Source organism: Phalangium opilio, unplaced genomic scaffold, assembly GCF_054372755.1.
Source record: "Phalangium opilio isolate 3A_F unplaced genomic scaffold, DU_Popi_V2 ptg001170l_1, whole genome shotgun sequence".
Classification (NCBI taxonomy): domain Eukaryota; kingdom Metazoa; phylum Arthropoda; class Arachnida; order Opiliones; family Phalangiidae; genus Phalangium; species Phalangium opilio.
The window spans coordinates 10,160,973-10,183,443 of NW_028324255.1; the positions used below are offsets into that span (position 1 = coordinate 10,160,973).

The 22,471-nt window shown below is 37.2% G+C and overlaps 2 protein-coding genes across 2 annotated transcripts in view; both read left to right on the plus strand.

The window, feature by feature from the left end:
* LOC149587181 (uncharacterized) overlaps positions 1–22,471 on the plus strand; it is a 208,845-nt gene that overhangs the window by 158,888 nt on the left and 27,486 nt on the right. The window lies entirely within an intron of this gene.
* LOC149587190 (uncharacterized) lies at positions 1,308–21,625 on the plus strand. Its single transcript, XM_089863770.1, has 6 exons — positions 1,308–1,347; positions 2,681–2,733; positions 2,778–2,905; positions 4,939–5,027; positions 5,123–5,794; positions 20,312–21,625. The coding sequence occupies exons 1-6, from the start codon at positions 1,308–1,310 to the stop codon at positions 21,622–21,624; spliced, it is 2,295 nt and encodes a 764-aa protein (XP_089719896.1). The 3' UTR covers position 21,625.

Consider the following 22,471-nt stretch of genomic DNA (forward strand, 5'->3'; position numbering starts at 1 on the left):
GCGTGAGACAACTGTAAATAGAGGCGGAGACGATACGTGGGGAAATTAATTACATCTTTCCGGAGAATCCTGAGAGATGGGTTTAATATTTTGCCCACGCGCAGAGAGAAAATAAAATACGAATTTTTCCCTTACTCAGATGGTTGGGGGGAGGGGGTTTAGTAGTTTTATTTTCCCCTGCTGAACGGACGCTTTAGCGAAATGCTTTGAATGACGTAAGACATGGGAATCCATCATACTTTTGTATTTATACATATCCATGGTTACACATTCTGACCTTGCTTATGAAAGAATTGGACCTTTTGACCTTTAATTATAATTTACTTCACTTATGCCCCAGTGCTAAGCTCGTGGCATTCAACAGCCGTGGAAGAGTGCAGTAAGATTTGTGATGATAACAAAATATGACCTATAACATTGGATGTGTAACCAATTATAAATTATAATTTTTAATACTGAAAAATTTTAAAAACTACGAGAGAACTTTTATGCGAAAAACATTTTCAAAGACAACTTCGATCTGCACTGAATAGATAAGACTCAAGAAGCGATATCTAGTTTAAAAAAAAACGCTACCCAAGCCTATAAGGCTTACATGTATTCAACAACCTAGATAAATAAATAAATACTAGGTAGAAGGTAGAAGATGCCTAAGTATTCGCGCGCCATAGTCCCAGTCCCCCTTTCAAAATACAAGGGGGACGTAAAAGAAGGCCGGGCTATTCCGCCTCTCCTCAGTCGGAAAATACGTAATTTTCGTCATTCGTATCACGCTGACGCGAGTTTTCAACAACCAATAAGATGCTGGTTGTATTTTAGAGGCGGGGATTAACTCCGAACCTACGTTTGGACTGGAGATAAAGCTAGAAATGTGGCGAATTTATACGTTCTTCCTAATAAACTAGATATTGTACGCTAAATTTCAAAGGAACTAAGAACAACTTAGAATTTGTAATATTTGCCCCACTTTAGTGTTAATCGTCTTACTTACGATACGGCCCTATTTATGATGTTAGGATTGTGTTTTTGAAATTCAGCTTATGTTAACATAAAATTGATCGTAATATGGTTTTAGCTTATACTGGCACTAATCCAAATAGACCTGTATTCGAAAAATATGAAATTGCTTAATTGCTCTAGGAACAACGTCAGCTGCGAAGTGCTTAGCGTCTCATTGACAGACCCGTTATTTTCGCATATATTCACGCAAATCCGTATAAATTATATATTATCTTGGCGCCAAGTAAGTACTTTAAGAAATTGCTTATCGAAATTATTTGATTTTCAATTGCTTCTTTTTTACATACATGTGTTGGCAAGCGAAAAGCAATCAAAGTACGCAGATCGGTAATTATTGTAGTAAAATCAATGCTCAAAAATGTATGGTGTTTATATCAGTCTATTAAAGTCGCCCGTTTATTTAAAATCAGAAATGCGTCTTTTTAATTTTACACGGAATTTTATTCCGGTAAAATTTAAGAAAGGGCACCAAACCCCTGTCCTCCCTGTGCCGGACGCGTCCGCGAATTGAACGCTTACGATGAGAGAGAGAGGGAAAACGAAAGCGTGCGGGGGGAGAGAGAGATCGCTAGCGTACGCGATGGCGATACGAAGAGGGAGAGGAGGGAGAGGGAGAGGGGGCATCCCGCTCGGAGAGGAGAGAGAGGAAAGAAAGGTAGTTTAAATCTCGCGGGCTTTTTTGGGTGAAGGAAACAAGATGAAAATTTTCGTGCACTACTGCACTTTGTGCGCGTGATACATCAGATTATGCTGGATGGTTAGGTTAGGTTTCGAAAAATAGAGGGGATGGTTTAATTATTTCTGGTTTAGGGGATCCAGTATATTGTTTTAGATACATTATTTGATTCGTATGGTTTTTAAAAATTATACTTTAGTGGGGTGCACAATTTAGTTTCATTAATATTATTTGAAATGTGACGTTATTAGAAATTAAGGGGATACACGATTGTGTTTCAGAAATGTTTTTGGTTGTACGATTTATTGGAGATCAACAATACGGGGGTCACGTGAGCCGTGTAAGATTAGTATTAGGGCCCAGCCCTTGGGCCATCTTGTTTTAAAGAAGCAAGAATGAACATAACGCCTTCCCAGTGAGCAAATAAGCGTAAAATTGAAGCACCATCTTATGTTTGAAGTATTAACCATAAAACCTCTACATAATTTTATTTACAGCAAATAGGGTACATAGTATATATGTATTTTAGAGGTGAAATATCTCCTTATCAGTGAACCTAACCACGCTGCTCTTCACTTGATTATAACTCTTACCTGAAGTGAGATGAGACTAGAAGTGAAGGGCTCTAGCATTGATAGTAGATCCTGGCACTAGTGAACAAATTTGAGGATTTTATGCCGCTTCCCACGCGCCTACACTACTGAGATAAAAATTGGTCGAGTTCCAAAAACATTTCCTACCCCCTTCCCCTCAACCTAAAGCCGCGAAACACGGACGCGGGAGCTTGAATCTAGTTCGGTCGTCTACCACCGCGAGCGTCTCACGTTTTGTAGGGAAAATTCAGAAATCGCTACCAGAGGGCCAACCGTTGGTGTGTTATCAAAAATATTCACTTTCGCCGAGTGAAGAATTTGGTTAGCTCAGTACTTCTGGTCTCATCTCACTTCTTCTCTTACTATTCGACATTTATAAAATCCGCCATAGGTAAAAAAAATTTAATTGCCTGTCAATGCCAAGTCGGTGTGAAAGAGAATCAGGTTAAAAGTATTAGTTCAATTATTGTTATTTGTTTATAACATAGGAGGAAAGTGAAAGAGCCAACATTGAATGTGTGAAGTTAGAACCTGTTGAAAATGATTTAGGACTGAATGAACAGGAATTATCTCATCCTGTTCTGATAAATCAACAAACAGAAGAACAAATACAAAGGTATTTAAAGCAAAAAATCAATGAGAACTTCTCCACGAGGGCGGGTCTGAAACTAGGACTGTTCACGAGCTCGAGCCAGCTCGGGCTCGTGACGAGCGAGCAGAGCCGACACTTTGGCGGCTTGATTAATTACAGGGTTGCCACGGGTCAGGGAGAACCTGGAAAAAAAGTAAATGTTTTTAAAAATCCTCTTAAGGCTCATTTACATGCACGATTGTAGCTCGTAAAAACAGGATTTTGCTTGAAATATTTTAAATCTTTTCTGCACAAGCTCAAGCTCGGCCATTTACATGACTGCTTGTAGCTTCGCTTGTTACTTGGTTTGGTTTCTTACAAGCTCAATCCGCAACTAAATCGAATTTGGTTTTTTTCTAGCAAGCGCCAAAAAAAGCTACCGCCATCAATGAAATTTCCGTTTTTAATCATTTTGACAAAATTTTAACTGGATATTAGTTATTATGCCTCTTTGAAATGGCAAATGTACCGAATTGACGTCAAATATCAAACACATATTTGAATAATTAGGCCAAACACATATTTATAAAATTAGGCTTAGCAAAAGTTTGAAAAATTAGGCTTAGCAAAATTTTGAAACATTAGGCTTAGCAAAAGTTTGAAACATTAGGCTTAGCAAAAGTTTTAAAAATTAGGCTTAACGAAAATCTGAACAATTAGGCTTAACGAAAATCTGAACAATTTCAAGTTATATCTTATAATATATTTTTAAAAGCATGTAAATCAAAATGCTTGAAGCTTGCGCTTGAGCCTGTAAAAACGTAAATAAAAAAATCTCAAGCTCTGTCATTAGCAAAAAGTTCACGCACAAGCAGAATTTTAGAAACCATGTAAATCAGCCTTCAGACTGTTGTTTATAGTTAAAATGTTCCTTAATCATTTTGATGCGAAAAATACATTGGAAAACTTAATGTAGAGACTTTAATTAATTATAAGTACTTAAAACGTGCTGTAAACATTTACAGTTTCGGCCTAAAAGGTAAGGGAATTTGGTTCTGAAAATTCCGTGGCAACCCTGAATTAACGAGCGAGCTTTTTTAAGGTCGAGCCACTACGACTCGCGAGCTTAGCCACTGAAATAGTGCTTTCTTTTTAGTCCTTCTTTCCACCAATAGCGTTCCGTTGTATTTTTACAAGAAATAAAGCGTGGGAAAATTTTCCTTCTCTCGCCTCTAACCTTGAGCATAGAACGATTTCTTCTCACTTTACCGAGCGGGTTTTACTGAACCATTACATTCCTAAACATGGGATAGCATTTAGAGTCGTTCCCAAGTCTTATGTTGATAGTAGCCGCCGTTTTTTCGAATCGAGCCAAGCCGAGCCGAGCCGAGCTTTTAAAAAGCTCGCTCAGCTCGGCTTGTGAACAGTCCTATCTAAAACTAGCCTTTGCTAAGCTTGGCGGGCCTGTCATCTCCACCTCTCGACTATGGGAGCATCTATTGTGATTTGATTAAACTAAACCATAGCCAAGTGATTAAGTTTAAGCTCAACTATAATTTTTTATTTGACTGACTAATTTGCGTCCATAAAACTTGATTCGTTAAGCCTTGCCACGATAATCGTGAATAGAATCAGAAGTATGTAATTCTTCGAGAGAAGTGAACCACAAAGCGGGGTAATTGTAAAATGATTCTTCCCAACATCATTTTACATTTGGAGCAAGGTTACTATTTAACCGAATCGTGCGCATACGCTATAAATAGTTCCCTCATCATTACTCTATTGGCGCTTGTGGATTGTTGACCCACGTCAAGACAATCAAGATTTGTGGGTTGATTGCTGAGAATTTAGTACCAAGCAGTTATAGAATTCACCCCTCGTTGTGATGCCCATCTGAAGTTTGTTGAGCTGGAAAGCAAATGTTCAAAAAGGTTGAGCCTGAGAAGAATCATGTTACCTATAACTAAAGTATTAAGAGGTTACAGAGTGTCATCCTTTTTCGAGTATCCCCTTCTGATAAAATGTATTTCTTTTATTACTGTTCCTATATCAGTTTTAACGGTTTTTTATTTGCGTAGTTCGCTAAGTATACCAGCTGAGATACCCAGCAACATTTACCAAAGTCTGCTTAAAGTGGAAGCCACGGTCCTTGAGCAATTTGGTTTAGGTATGGTGTCACATTATCGTAATTCTGACACGCAATCTGATGTAGTTCCAGTTTAATAAAACTATTAGGGTTATTTTCTCGTTTTGATCATTAAGGTTCGTTGGTAAAAGCTGAAGGTGCTTGCAATATCCAAGGCACGCTGACTGAAGAAGATATTAAGGAAGAATCACCTCAATGTGATGCGGAGGAGGTTGGCAAAGGAAACACATCCCAAACTAAAACTACCTCGAAAAAGGCTAAAAACGCGGGTCTCGGAACGCGAATTATGAAACTATGTATTCCTAAACTAAAATACAGTGACTGTGTTCCTTATTTGCCTAACCTTGACGGCGAAAGACAGTTGGAAATGTCTCCTGTCCCAACGACAGATTCGCCTCTCGAGAACAATCTTAAAATTAACAATTCTTATCCTAAATCACGAATTTCTTCGACAAAGAGAGGTAATGAGAGTATTGCAACTCGATCCAAGAAATTGTGTCTTGAAAAACATTTTGATTTGTCGTCGCTTGACGCAAATATGGAAAGCAATTCTCTTGAAGAACCTATAGAGAAGAATCTTGATGATAACCAATCCAAAATGACCTTGACCGATTCAAAGAAAACTGATAATAGACAAAATCAAACTGTGAAACTGTACTTGCCAAGCGATTTACCAAGAGTACCGATTGAAGTTGAAGATAATACTTCAGTGTCCAGCTCTGATGCATCCGAAAGTAGCTCGTCAAATAATTCCGAAAGTAATACAACTTCTGCCAGTTCGGAAATTGGTAAGTCATTTTACACTTAGGGTCTGCAACGATTTTCGGGACTGGAACTTAAAATTCAAAAATAGTCAAAATTGACCCAATTACAGTAGAAACCTTGCCTAAAATAGAGTATGTTTCGAAATTTTCTAGTGGTAGTTCCCCTAACAGGTTTTTTAACCCCGTCCTTTCTAACCCTCATTTCTTCTGTCTTCCCCGGAATTTTTCAACCTAATCCTCAATCCTTAGCATTTTAAAGCTTAAGTTTCTAAAAATTTTTGTCTCATTGAAATTAATACGTTTTTAACTTAGTAAGATTTTTTTTTTAAATTTAAACGGAAAATTTTTCCTACGAATAATATTAAACTCAATATTTGATGCTTTTGGGCCTGAGCTCCGTGGCCACCGGACGAGAAAAAATTCCCTTTTAAAAATACAGGTACCCGGCCGTCCTGGGTGTCTTAAAGAGCCGAAGCTAACGTTGCTCAGATTGATAAGACCTTAGTACTTTACTCCCAATGGTCTTTGAAATTGTGTATAATTTCATCTAAAGAATATTTTTGAGGCCCTACTCCGTCTTTATAGCTGTTCTCGAATCTATGCAAGTGACCAATCGGTTCTTAATTTAGTGCCGAAGGAACCGCGGCACCGAATAATTGTCCTTTGCGTGTTAGGTTCTATACGAGGCGTTTCAAATATATCGTGTAGCTCACCTAGGCCCAAGATGCGTACTTTGCGGTGTGGAGCCTTACCGCTTTTTGGTCTTACTTATAATGAAATATGAAACGATTTATTATTGAAAATGTAATGGATACAATTTGTAATATATTGAAAATTACTTAATGTATGGGAAACAAGGGTTTTAAGGAGAAAATGGTGTTAAGGTAAACATCCTTGAGATTTGGGTAGAGCCTTTCGGCAAAATAATGTTATTGTCGTTGCAAACTATCCAAGACGTTTTCTTCTGACTTTTTCGTTGCAATAACTAAATCACGATTTTGTCACACATACCGCTTACGCTGAGTGACAGACATGGCTATCATATACTTAAATTATGATGATATCCGGCTTTTCCAAAATTTTCCACTTTATATAACATCATATTCAGTTCATAAGGGCCAAATGTATCCCGCACAGTCGTGAGTTGGAGTTACGTGTTAACGAATTGCAGTTACTTGCATTTTAACTCCGTCACCTAGAAACAAAAAAAGAAGAGAGGACATTATAACGCCTTTCAATAACGGCAGTCATACCATTTTCCCTTCCAATTTATTTTAGAAGCATATTTATATTGCAATAGACTAAAACCTTAAATATTTTCTTAATAATTAACAACCATTAGTTTTCACTGATACTTTCGGGGACAGTCATCTCGATTCGAAGCGGTATTAATTTATTTCTCTTGTTCTCTTTAACTTTGCGTCATTTTAGTACTCGGCATGACCGATTTTATCAAGTGCTATTGACCAGTACAATGTGTTTGATTCAAATTGTGAGAAGTTTCAGTTTGTTTGCTTTTTGAAGGAAAATCCGAGAAGCATCGTTCAACTCTGCAAATATTCTCCTGAACATAAAAGTGATCTTGAACGTCACATTACAAATGGTACCGCAGAAAAACGCTTCAAACGTGATCATTGTGACTATACTAGCTCTGAGAATGGTTCTTTGATCAGACATGAACATGATTTAACTTCTCTAGTTACTACTGCTTTGCGTAATAAAAGCCGAATATATTTTTTTCTTCTCCCAAAAATCTCGAATGTGGGAGACACGGACTCCGTGCCGGAAAATTAGTATGATAAGCTTTTGAACCTAATTCCGCTAGATGAAAACTAATCTTGGATAAAAAGCCGCTAATCGATGCTCACTTTCAGTCGTTGTGGTTGTAACATGTGTTGGACAAAACGTTCACACTTTTAATGTTATTTTTAAGATTCTACATACTTTGAACTGTAGCACTAAACGGCCTTTCAAACTTTTGAACAATGAAACAAACCCTTAAAATACCCCGTTTTCCCAAGGGTCTTCACTCTTCTCTTATCTTAGCTGGTGCTTATTTCGAGCAAAAATACTTTGACAATAGAGAGGGGGTGACAGAACGAAATAAACTGGTAATTTGACTTTACGCAGCGTCACCTAGCATTTGATTCTCTCAAAATCAGCTGAAAGTTAAAAGTACAATCTTTCGGATTTCGAGCCAAGGTTTCTTCTCGCCATTTAAGTTAATCGTCATCCCCTTTTTGTTGATATGCTCGTTTATTCATCAGGAAACGCCTTGAAAGTAAAATGCACACGAGCTAAACATTTAAAGGCATAAAGCAGACTGTACGTTGTCTCTAAATAGTGACTCTGACGGTTCTATAAGTTTAAATAATCGAATCAGGGGGAAAGCTTCCATTCCCCGTCCCTGATCGAACCCGGTGACATCACTGCAAATATATTCAACAGTCAGATTTGTGCACCTCTTAGATTCACGTGGGATATCATTCAAACAAATAATATAGAATGTGTTTTATAAGCATATTTTTATTACCTTTAAATTTTTTTTTTAAAGTTTCCACAATCTGAAAGCATAAATTGGGTTAGGTAAGATCAAGTTTTTGGAGACCGCTGTTTCGACTGACACATGGATTATTTCTGTTTCTAAACTCGTTTTCATTGATAATACATTTAAAGTGTGATTAGTGTGACTATGCTAGTACCCGTAACAGTACTTTAATCCCACATCAAGACATTCATTGGCGGTGAAAAACCCTTCAAATGTCATCAGTGTGATTTTCCAGCACATTGAAGAATAATTTGATCAAACATCAACGCAACAATCACAATATATATAATATTGAATATAACCCTTTATTTAACTATAATTAACAATATTTGATATAACAAGTGGTATATCAGTAATGATATCTTTGCTATTAGAGAAGAACGTCTAATTGAATTACCGTGAGGTCGTAGACCTCGGTAGCTCAGTTGGTTAGGGCGTGGGACGGTAACCCAGAGGTCGGTGGTTCAAATTCACCCCGAGGTAGTTGTCATCTTTTCACATCGTCCGCAACCGGGAATTAGATTGGTAGAGTTAACACTGTTAACTAAAAATTCAAATTGAATTATATTTTTACCACAATAATTGATTAATATGTTTTTTCTTTGAATCTTAATTTGCTTCTTCTATAACTTAATCGTTGTCATCACTTCTTGTGCTAGTTGGTTTCAGCAGAAACAGGAGATTGCAAAATTATCGCTAAGCTTAACTTTACCGTTGAATTCATGCTTATGTTTTTTCACTACTTTGTAGGTGTTATCATGCACCTACGGAGGTTTAATGGCAGAATATTTCTGTTTATATTTTCACGTGTATTTTATTATACCTTTATTATGGGAAAGTTTGTATTACGCAAATTTCTAATGTGGGAAGAAGTTTGATATTTGAATCATATATACATGTATATTTGAGAAAGTTGTTTGTTTGTTCTTTATGACATACACAGTCACAAATGGTTAATTTCCAAATTCGACCAAGCTGCAGGGTTGATATCAGTAACACCAGGAACTCAAAAATCTTCCACGTTCCCAACGATAATATTAGGTTTTGGAGACCGCTGTTCGACTCGGACGTTGATTATTTTTGTTTACGAACTTCTTTTCTTTGTCTTTGTGTCTCTTTAAGCCTAAGCATAACCTGTTTTATCAATAGCTTTTGAACAGTACAATGTTTTTGAAGCGTGTTGTATGATATCATTTGTGGTTTTAATTTATTTCCTTTCTGTAGGAAAATATAAGAAAAAATGTTCAACTCGATACAAATATTCACCTGAATATGAAAGAGATCTTGAACTTGACATTCGAAAGAATACCAAAGAAAAACGCTTCAAATGTGATCAGTGTGATTATGCTAGTACGCGGAAGGATGATTTGATCAGACATCAACGCATTCACAGTGGTGAAAAACCCTTCAAGTGTGATCAGTGTGACTATGCCGCCACGCAGAATAATAATTTGATCACTCATCAACGCATTCACAATGGTGAAAAACGCTTCAAATGTGATCATTGTGACTATGCAAGTACGCGGAAGAATGTTTTGATCATACACAAACGCACTCACAGCGGTGAAAAACCCTTCAATTGTGATCAGTGTGAATATGCGTGCACGCAGAAGAATAAATTGATCACTCATCAACGCATTCACAGTGGTGAAAAACCTTTCAAATGTAATCAGTGTGAATACTCTTTCACACGGAAATATGATTTGTTCAGACATCAACGCATTCACAGTGATGAAAAACCCTTCAAATGTGATCAGTGTGACTATGCGTGCGTGCAGAAGAAAAATTTGATCAATCATCAACGCACTCACAGTGGTGAAAAACCATTCAAATGTGATCAGTGTGATTATGGCAGCGCGCGGAAGAGCCATTTAATCCGACATAAACTCATTCACAGTGATGAAAAACCCTTCAATTGTGAAGAGTGTGACTATAAATGTGCGCAGAAGATTAGTTTGGTCACACATCAACTAATTCACAGTGGTGAAAAACCCTTCAAATGTGATCAGTGAGACTATGAATTCACGCGGAAGAGTAATTTGATCAGACATCAACGTTATAATCACATGGACTAATTGAGTGGATTACTCAGCAATTTAGAACTTTTAAAGAACCATTTCAAAATGTGTTAATTGCGCAACGTGGTTTCATTTTCGTTTCACACATTACTGTTCTTGACAACTGTAGTAGATACTCACTAAGAAAACGTTTTCGTTCGTTGAAAAATAGTAAAAACCTATCGTTACGGAATAGTCACCGGACGGGCTATGTGGTATTACAAAATTGTGGAATGTATCAAGCCTGACGTCTTAACGGGAAACTGGCAGTGATACTATGTTTGTGTTATTTATTTATAAAACCTTAACGAACAATATTGAATATAACCCTTTTAAACTACTTATCAATATATAATATAACAAATGGTATATCAGTAATTAAATCTTCGCTATTAAAGAATGATATTTTTACCACAATAATTGATTAATATTTTATTGCTTCTTTCCTTTGTTTAACTTCGTCATCACTTCTAGTGCTAGTTGGTTTCAGCAGAAACAGGAGAGACTGCAAAATTGTCGCTAAGCTTAACTTTACCGTTGAATTCATGCTTGTGTTTTGTTCACTACTTTGTAGGTGTTATCATGCACCTACGGTAGTTTAATGGCAGGATATTGCTGTTCATATTGTCACGTGTATTTTATTAGACGTTTATTATGGGGAAGTTTGCATTCTGTATTACACAAGTTTCTAACGTGGGGTCAAGTTTGAATCTTCCACGTTCTCAACGCATATATTAGATTTGGTAAAGTCAAACCTTTGGAAACCGCTGTTTCGACTCTGACATGGATTATTATTGTTTCTGAACTTGTTTCGTTTGCCTTTGTGTCTTTTCAAGCCTAAGCATAAACTATTATACCAAATGCCTTTGAAGATTGAAATTTTTGTGATTCGAGTTGTATAATATCATATGAGATTTTAATCTATTTCCTTTCTGTAGGAAATTCCAAGAAAATATGTTCAACTCGATACAAATATTCACCTGAAAATAAAAGGGAGCTTGAACTTGACATTCGAAAGGATACCAAAGAAAAACCCTTCAAATGTGATCAGTGTGATTATGAAAGTACGTGGAAGAGTAGTTTGATCAGACATCAACGCATTCACAGTGGTGAAAAACCCTTCAAATGTGATCAGTGTGACTATGCAAATAAGCGGAAGAATGTTTTGATCATGCACAAACGCATTCACAGTGGTGAAAAACCCTTCGGGTGTGATCAGTGTGACTATGCAAGTGCGCGAAAGGATGATTTGACCAGACATCAACGCACTCACAGTGGTGAAAAACCCTTCAAATGTGATCAGTGTGATTATGGCAGCGCACGAAAGAGCCATTTAATCCGACATAAACTCGTTCACAGTGATGAAAAACCCTTAAAATGTGAAGAGTGTGACTATAAATGTACGCAGAAGATTAGTTTGGTCACACATCAATGCATTCACACTGGTGAGAAATCCTTTAAATGCGATGAGTGTGATTATGTTAGTACCCGTAAGTGTACTTTAATCGAAACTTAACGCATTCAGAGCGGTGAAAAACCCTTCAAATGTGATGAGTGTGACTATGCAAGTGTGAGGAAGAGTAATTTGATCAGACATCAACGTTATAATCATATGCACTAATTAAGTGGATTGTATTTAAGCATACTCGGCAATTTAAAACTTTTAAAGAACCATTTCAAAATGTGTTATTTGCGCAACGTGTTTTCATTTTCGTCTCACACATTAATGTTCTAGACAACTGTAGTAGATACTCACTAAGACAAAGTTTTCGTTCGTTGAAAAATTGTAAAAACCTATCGTTACGGAATAGTCACCGGACGGCCATATGATATTACAAAATTGTGGAAAGTAACTAGCCTAACGTCTTAACGGAAAACTGGTAGTGATACTATATTTGTGTTAGTTATTTTTAAAACCTTCACGAACAATATTGAATATGACCATGAATTTATTCATTAACAATATTTAATATTAAAATGATATCAGTAATGATATCTTCGCTATTATAGAATGATATTTTTACCACAATAACTAATTAATATATTTTTGCTTTTAATCTTAATTTGCTTCTTTAATAACTTCATCGTTGTCATCACTTCTTCTGCTAGTTGGTGTCAGCAGAAGCAGGAGATTGCAAAATTATCGCTAAGCTTAACTTTACCGTTGCTTGTGTTTTGTTCACTACTTTGTAGGTTTTATCATGCACCTACGGAGGTTTAATGGCAGAATATTGCTGTTCATATTGTCAGGTGTATTTTTTGTACGTTTATTATAGGATAGTTCGCATTTTGTATAAGACTGTATTACACAAAGTTCTAACGTGGAATTTTTTTTTCTTTATGACATACACAGTCACAATTAGTTAATTTCCGAATTCGACCAAGCTGCAGGGTCGATATCAGTAACACCTGGAATTCAAAGATCTCCAACTCACCATTTTCTGGACCCTTCTGATTGAATTAAAGGTGAAGAGATGTAGAAACACTTACCCCTGACGTCACATTTAATGTATTTGATGTTAGAAACTAAGTGACATATACGTAGCTATAGACCCGATTGTAAACAAGTTATCTTTGCGTTGTGTGAACGAGTAAACAAAGAATTAATAGCCAATGAAACGCGAGGAAGGAGGAGCGGGCGGTTTAGCAAAGTTGTAAGCCCTTACTCTTACCTTCAATCAGATATTAGTATGGAGTCTATGTCCTCTTAAAGATCCCAAGTGTAAGAAATTTATGTATTTCTGTTTAAACATTTATTCTTTAGATAATGTTATGTGCAAAGTTCATTAATGTTTATTTGTCTCTGCTCGGGCTTGATCTAAATTAAAATTCGCACATGCTAGACATCTAGGGGCATAGAGCAGACTTGCGTTGTCTCTAAATAGTGACTCTGACGGTTCTTTAAGTTTAACCATAGTTTAACTATTCTAATCAGGAGGAAAACTTCCATTCCTCCTCCTTGGTCGAAACCGGTGACATCACTGCAAATACAACAGTCATAGATTTGTGCACCTCCTAGATTTACGTGGAATATAAGTCAAACAAATAAATATAGAATCTGTTTTATAAGTCTATTTTTAATGCCTTACAATTTGTTTTATTATATATTTTTTCCACGTTCTCAAAGTATGTATTAGGTTAGGTAAGGTCATGTCTTTGGCGACCGCTGTTCGACTCGAACATTGATTATTTTTGTTTACGAACTTGTTTTCTTTGTCTTTGTGTCTCCTTAAGCCTAAAAATAACCTGTTTTATCAATTGCTTTTGAACAGTACAATGTTTTTGATGAGTGTTTTATGATATCATTTGAGGTTTTATAATTTATTTCTTTTCTGTAGGAAAATCCCAGAAAAAATGTTCAACTCGATACAAATTAATCAAAAATGTCTTGATTAGAATCAAGACCTAAAAAGTATCGATAAGACTGAGGTTATCACTTGTCTGAAGGATCAGATATTAATTTTTCTTTTTAATTGAAACTTAAATGCATGCTTAAGAAAAAACAACGTTCCATTACCGTTTTCCGTTGAAATAAATTATTTTACTGGTAATCAATTTCAAAAATTGACTTATCTCGGCTTTTCGACCACAATTCCATTCCCCGAAAACATTTTATCATTACATTAATTACTTTTGGGAGAGTACGTGTATGGTTTTGCGTTTTAAAAGGTTGCTAAAGACGTTACATCCCCATTCGTGACCGGCACGCTTCGCAGTGGAACATTTTAATTATTCTTAAACCAATGGCGCCAAATTCAATAGGGACAGTAAGATTTTTACTCGCGGTTTTGCAAAATGATTTAATATCAAGTGTACTATAGTCAACCGTCGTATTGCTTTTTCTCATAGTTCAGGGCATTATCGGTGTTACTGCCCAATTTCTCTCTCTAGTTTCTAACAATGGTTAGAGACTATTTGATATGTCACGGCACAACGTTATATACATTTGTAAATTCTAAGTAGCACAAAAAGAAAAAGAATCCATTTTTTATATTTTGGTTTAAAATAAATAAACTCATGATAGTAGTTATAACGAACAGAAAGTCAAGGGAATGGCACCGGTAATGAGCAGCAAAAAGAGAGGAAAGTTTGCTTCAAGTTAGCAGAGGGACATGGTAGTGAAAATAGTAATTTAGAATTTTGTTCGTTCAAACCTTAATATATCATGAAAAATTCAAGTGAGGAGACGGCACTACCTAGAAAGATTGATTTTGGCAGTTAACAGCGAAAAAATTATAATCTACACACACTGGGACTATGGGAGAGTTTCAGGGCCGCAGGTCGCACATGATGAAATTTCAACTCCAGTTTAAATCAGTTCTCCCTGGTCGTACTAGTAGCAGGTTAAGCTATAGTTTTCTCAGATCATGTTAGTCTCGAAAGGGTTATATAGTCCTTGTAACTTTTAAAAGGTTGTTGTCATGGCTAAACAGACCGCTATTACAGTTTTTTATTGTTTTATAGATAATTTTGACACGTTATCTCCTAAAAGTAATTAATGTAATGATAAAATGTTTTCGGGGAATGGAATTGTGGTCGAAAAGCCGAGATAAGTAAATTTTTGAAATTGATTACCAGTAAAATAATTTATTTCAACGGAAAACGGTAATGGAACGTTGTTTTTTCTTAAGCATGCATTTAAGTTTCAATTAAAAAGAAAAATTAATATCTGATCCTTCAGACAAGTGATAACCTCAGTCTTATCGATACTTTTTAGGTCTTGATTCTAATCAAGACATTTTTGATTAATATCTGTTCCTTCAGTCTTCATTTTAATTAAGAATGTTAAGAAACTGTTTTACACATTCAAAATCTGCACTAAGCAGAAACATATATAAAGGGACCATAACTTTATCTCAATCAAACATTTATTTATAATGATACTTCAAAAAAAAACGTCAATCAATAAAAGTATGTATTCTTATTGTAATTAACGTAATACATTTTTTTTACAATCATTTATTGAAACGCGAGGCGCCCCCCTAGAAATTCCAGAAATAGGACCAAATTGACAATTTTACAAAATTTTTAAAAATGCTGATTTATGTCCGTTTAACATTTAGCTCAAAATTGTAATAAGCGCAATATGATATTCAGATATCCTTAAAACTTCATAAAGACGATCCGAGATTGTCAATTTCAAACTGTTTGATATTAAGCTTAAAACCTTAAACAAAATAAAGTCAGGGCTACCCTAAAATTTCACAAAGATGATCCCAGATTGTTAATACGCCTATAAAGTGCCATCTTCAAAATATGTAGCCGGGGAAAAGAGAGCGTGATCGAGTGGGCTATGCTAGTGGTTGAAAGTCTCGGGGGTTGGGACAGGGATAAGGGAGTTGAGATGGATTGTAAATGATGATGGGCTACCTGCGGCACCGTATCTCTCCCAATGTACCTTGCGCACGACCCTACCCTTCGGTAGGCGATTGCTAAGTGCTGCCGCGTAGCGCCATTTTATTTGTATGAGAACTAGCTTCTATTTTGAAGATAGAGGGAGCGCCCTTTACAATTTCGTCCAGTACGACCCTACCTAACCGCTGAGGATGCTGGGAGGACAATGGTGCCGTAGGTGGGGTACACAAGCAACGCTATAGGTATGGGGTTTTCCACTCCATTCCTCTCTCCTTCAAGGTTGGGACTCCAGGCATAGCAAACTCCATCACGCACTCGACAACGCAAAGCAACTCGCGCCAGCGTGGGAAATAGGGTGGTGACACAGGGCAAGTACTTAGAAGCACCCACAAGTACCTAAAAGTACCTACAAGCACCCACAAAAACCCACAAGTACCCACTAGAACCCATAAGAACTCACAAGTACCTACAAATACCCACAAGTACCTACAAGCACCCACAAGTACCTACAAGCACCCACAAGTACCTACAAGCACCCAAAAGCACCCACAAGTACCCACAAGCACCTACAAGTATCCACAAGCAACTAAAAGCACCCACAAGAACCCACAAGTACCTACAAGCACCCACAAGTACCTACAAGAACCCACAAGTACCTACAAGCACCCACAAGTACCTACAAGCACCCACAAGTACCCACAAGTACCTACAAGTACCCACAAGTACCTACAAGCACCCACAAGTACTTACAAGTACCCACAAGTACCCACAAGTACCCACAAGTACCCACAAGTACCTACAAGTACCCACAAGTACCTTCAAGTACCTTCAAGTACCCACAAGTACCTACAAGTACCTACAAGTACCCACAAGTACCTACAAGTACCCACAAGTACCTACAAGTACCCACAAGTATCTACAAGTACCCACAAGTACCTACAAGCACCCACAAGTACTTACAAGTACCCACAAGTACCTACAAGTACCCACAAGTACTTACAAGCACCCACAAGTACTTTCAAGCACCCACAAGTACTTAGAAGCACCCACAAGTACCTAAAAGTACCCACAAGTACCTACAAGCACCCACAAGTACCCACAAGTACCCATAAGAACCCACAAGTACCTACAAATACCCACAAGTACCTATAAGTACCCACAAGAACCCACAAGCACCCACAAGTACCTACAAGTACCCACAAGTACCCACAAGTACCCACAAGTACCTACAAGCACCCACAAGCACCCACAAGTACCTACAAGCACCCTTAAGTACCTACAAGCACCCTTAAGTACCCACAAGTACGTACAAGCACCCACAAGTACCCACAAGAGCCCGGGCAAAGCACCTACAAGCACCCAGGCAAAGCACCTGCAAGAGCTCAAACGCCATGTTTTTCTTGCTTAATATCCTTCTAACGGCGTGAATCACGACAAAAACGCCGTAAGTCCAATATAAAAAATTAGGGCTAAAATGCGTGTCTCTAACAGTGGTAAAACGCCGTAATTCCAATACCAAAACAACGTAAGTCAAAGTATGTGTTAATAATGATAAAAATCAATACTTAAACTTAATTGATCTTAATGAAACTAGGAAAAGGCACATCTATGGACTGTTATCTTTCAATTAAGATGGTTCCCAAACGTAACGAATGAATAGTTTTCTTTATATGCCTTCCTAGAGAAGGTCACTTTTCAAAAAAATCCCATGCTATCTCTATGGAAGAATATTGTATCTTTCACCAAATGTCGGATTCATTTTAAGGATTCTAAAACCACCCTTAACAACTTTTTTCTTTATAGAATTAACTATTAGTTGGATCTCTTTGAAATTTTAACCACAAAATTAGGGCCCAAAGTTTAGTTCACTGGCAAAATTTCAAAGCAGCAAACACAATACGAAAAAAGTTACAGCCAATCAAAGAACCCTCCTTTAGCATTAGAGGCAGTATCAAGTCTTATCTAAGAGAGCGACCGCTCTCCTAGAATATTCACTTGAATATGGAAGGGATCTTGAACTTGGCATTCGAAAGGATACCAAAGAAAAACGCTTCAAATGTGATCAGTGTGACTATGCAAGTACGTGGAAGAATGATTTGTTCAGACATCGCCGCATTCACAGTGATGAAAAACTTTTCAAATGTGATCAGTGTGATTATGGCAGCAAGCAGAACTTTCATTTGATCAGACATCAACTCTTTCACAGTGGTGAAAAACCCTTCAAATGTGATCAGTGTGACTATGCAAGTACGCGGAAGAATGATTTGTTCAGACATCAACGCATTCACAGTGGTGAAAAACCATTCAAATGTGATCAGTGTGATTTTGCAAGTACGTGTAAGAGTGATTTGATCACACATGAACGCATTCACAGTGGTGAAAAACCCTTCAAATGTGATCAGTGTGACTATGCAAGTACGCGGAAGAATGTTTTGATCATGCACAAACGCAATCACAGTGGTGAAAAACCCTTCAAGTGTGATCAATGTGAATATGCAAGTACGCGGAAGAATATTTTGATCATACAAAAACGCATTCACAGTGGTGAAAAACCCTTCAAATGCGATCAATGTGAATATGCCAGCTCGCAGAGCTGTCATTTGAACGTCCATCAGCGCATTCACCGTGAAGAAAAACCCTGCAAATGTGATCAGTGTGATTATGCCAGCACTCACAAGAGTTGTTTAATAATGCATCAACGCGTTCACAGTGGTGAAAAACCCTTGAAATTAGATCAGTGCGACTATGGTAGTAATAGTATAGGTAATTTGTTCAGACATCAACTCATTCACAGTGGTGAAAAATACTTTAAATGTGATCAGTGTGACTATGCAGGTGCGAGGAAGAGTAATTTGATCAGACATCAACGTTATAATCATATGGACTAATTAAGTGGATTACTCAGCAATTTAGAACTTTTAAAGAACCATTTCAAAATGTGTTAATTGCACAACGTGGTTTCATTTTCGTTTTACACATTACGGTTCTTGACAACTGTAGTAGATACTCACTAAGAAAAAGTTTTCGTTCGTTGAAAAATAGTAAAAACCTATCGTTACGGAATAGTCACCGGACGGGCTATGTGGTATTACAAAATTGTGGAATGTAACTAGCCTAACGTCTTAACGGAAAACTGGCTGTGATACTATGTTTGTGTTAGTTATTTGTAAAATCTTCACGAACAATATTGAATATAACCACGAATATATTCATTAACAATATTTAATATTGAAAATGATATATCAGTAATGCTTTCTTCGCTATTACATAATGATATTTTTACCACAATAATTGATTAACATGTTTCTGCTTTGAATCTTAATTTGCTTCTTTAATAACTTCATCGTTGTCATCACTTCTTCTGCTAGTTGGTCTCAGCAGAAACAGGAGATTGCAAAATTATCGCTAAGCTTAAATTTACCGTTGCTTGTGTTTTGTTCACTAATTTGAAGGTGTTATCATGCACCTACGGAGGATTAATGTCAGAATATTGCTGTTCATATTGTCAGGTGTATTTTTTGTACGTTTATTATGGGAAAGTTCGCATTCTGTATAAGATTGTATTACGCAAAGTTCTAACGTGGAATGAAGTTTGTTCTTTATGACATACACAGTCACAATTAGTTAATTTCCGAATTCGACCAAGCTGCAGGGTCGATATCAGTAACACCTGGAATTCAAAGATCTTCAACTCGCCATTTTCTGGACCCTTCTGATTGAATTAAAGGTGAAGAGATGTAGAAACACTTACCCCTGACGTCACATTTAATGTATTTGATGTTAGAAGCTAAGTGACATATACGTAGCTATAGACCCGATTGTAAACAAGTTATCTTTGCGTTGTGTGAACGAGTAAACAAAGAATTAATAGCCAATGTAACGCGAGGAAGGAGGAGCGGGCGGTTTAGCAAAGTTGTAAGCCCTTACTCTTACCTTCAATCAGATATTAGTATGGAGTCTATGTCCTCTTAAAGATCCCAAGTGTAAGAAATTTATGTATTTCTGTTTAAACATTTATTCTTTAGATAATGTAATGTGCGAAGCTCATTAATATTTATTTGTCTCTGCTTTTGCTTGATCGAAATTAAATTCGCACATGCTAAACATCTAAAGGCATAAAGCAGACTTGCGTTGTTTCTAAATAGTGACTCTGACGGTTCTTTAAGTTTAACTAATCTAATCAGGAGGAAAACTTCCATTCCTCCTCCTTGATCAAAACCGTTGACATCACTGCAAATATATTCAACAGTCATAGATTTGTGCACCTCCTAGGTTTACGTTTAATATAAATCAAACAAATAAATATAGAATCTGTTTTATAAGTCTTTTTTTTTACAGTTTTTTTTTATCATATTTTTCCCACGTTCTGAAGGTATGCATTAGGTTAGGTAAGGTCAAGTCTTTGGAGACCGCTGTTCGACTCGGACATTGTTTATTTTTGTTTACGAACTTGTTTTCTTTGTCTTTGTGTCTCTTTAAGCCTAAGCATAACCTGTTTTATCAATTGCTTTTGAACAGTACAATGTTTTTGAAGCGTTGTTATGATGTCATTTGAGGTTTTACTTTATTTCTTTTCTGTAGGAAAATCCAAGAAAAAATGTTCAACTCGATACAAATATTCACCTGAATATGAAAGAGATCTTGAACTTGACATTCGAAAGAATACCAAAGAAAAACGCTTCAAATGCGATCAGTGTGATTATGCAAGTACGTGGAAGAATGATTTGTTCAGACATCAACGCATTCACAGTGGTGAAAAACCCTTCAAATGTGATCAGTGTGACTATGCAAGTACGTGTAAGAGTGATTTGACCACACATGAACGCATTCACAGTGGTGAGAAACCCTTCAAATGTGATCAGTGTGACTATGCAAGTACGCGGAAGAATGTTTTGAACATACACAAACGCATTCACAGTGGTGAAAAACCCTTCAAGTGTGATCAATGTGAATATGCAAGTACGCGGAAGAATGTTTTGATCATACACAAACGCATTCACAGTGGTGAAAAACCCTTCAAGTGTGATCAATGTGAATATGCCAGCTCGCAGAGCTTTCATTTGAACATCCATCAGCGCATTCACCGTGAAGAAAAACCCTTCAAATGTGATCAGTGTGATTATGCCTGCACTCACAAGAGTAATTTAATAATGCATCAACGCGTTCACAGTGGTGAAAAACCCTTCAAATGTAATCAATGTGACTATGTAAGTGCGAGGAAGAATGGTTTGTTCAGACATCAACGCATTCACAGTGGTGAAAAACCCTTCAAATGTAATCAGTGTGACAATGCGTACACGCAGAAGAATAATTTGATCACTCATCAACGCATTCACAGTGGTGAAAAACCCTTCAAATGTGATCAGTGTGACTATGCAAGTACGCGGAAGAATGTTTTGAACATACACAAACGCATTCACAGTGGTGAAAAACCCTTCAAGTGTGATCAATGTGAATATGCAAGTACGCGGAAGAATGTTTTGATCATACACAAACGCATTCACAGTGGTGAAAAACCCTTCAAGTGTGATCAATGTGAATATGCCAGCTCGCAGAGCTTTCATTTGAACGTCCATCAGCGCATTCACCGTGAAGAAAAACCCTTCAAATGTGATCAGTGTGATTATGCCTGCACTCACAAGAGTAATTTAATAATGCATCAACGCGTTCACAGTGGTGAAAAACCCTTCAAATGTAATCAATGTGACTATGTAAGTGGGAGGAAGAATGGTTTGTTCAGACATCAACGCATTCACAGTGGTGAAAAACCCGTCAAATGTAATCAGTGTGACAATGCGTACACGCAGAAGAATAATTTGATCACTCATCAACGCATTCACAGTGGTGAAAAACCCTTCAAATGTAATCAGTGTGACAATGCAACTGCGAGGTAGAATGTTTTATCATACACAAACGCACTCATAGTGGCAGGGCCGGATTAAGTAATTTTGCACCCGGGGGCCGAGATAGTGTGCGCCCCCTTAAGTCGGAAAAAACGGAACAGAATATGTCTTTAAGGGGGAATAGTTAAACTCAATGCGCTCCCAACAGGGCTTGCGCCCGGGGACCAGTGCCCCCCTGGCCCCCCTTAATCCGGCCCGGCATAGTGGTGAAAAACCCTTCAAATGTGATCAATGTGAACATGCGTGCACGCTGAAGAATCAATTGATCAGACATCAATTCACTCACAGTGGTGAAAAACCTTTCAAATGTAATCAGTGTGATTACTCTTTCACACGGAAAGATGATTTGTTGAGGCATCAACGCGTTCACTGTAACAAGTTACTTTTGTTAGACTTCACTTTACGAACTTCTACAGTTCATTGCATCCTATAAATTTGTATCTCTTAATACAGGACACACCTGCACTCACACCCCTGACCTGTTCAATACCTGTTGTTAACCCTTTCGTCACAGTACTCGAAATTTGTAAAGAACGAGATGTTTTTCTCGCTTCTAAAAATAAACTCTTTTGTATTCATATTTGAAAAGAACGAGATTCCTCTCCTCGGAGGTTAACCCCTTGGTCAAAAACCCCTGGTAAAGATAAACGTATGAGATGGAATCTCGAGTCACTTCTGTTTAACCCTCTGGACTGTTAAGATGTAATAAAGTATCTTGGATTTTACCCCCACGGCTAAAATTATTTTTAAATAAGTTTGTACGCGAACTCCAACGGCATAGCCAACCGCTGCGGGGCCTTATGACCCCAAAGTCCGCTACAACTCTGGTGGAGGCGCC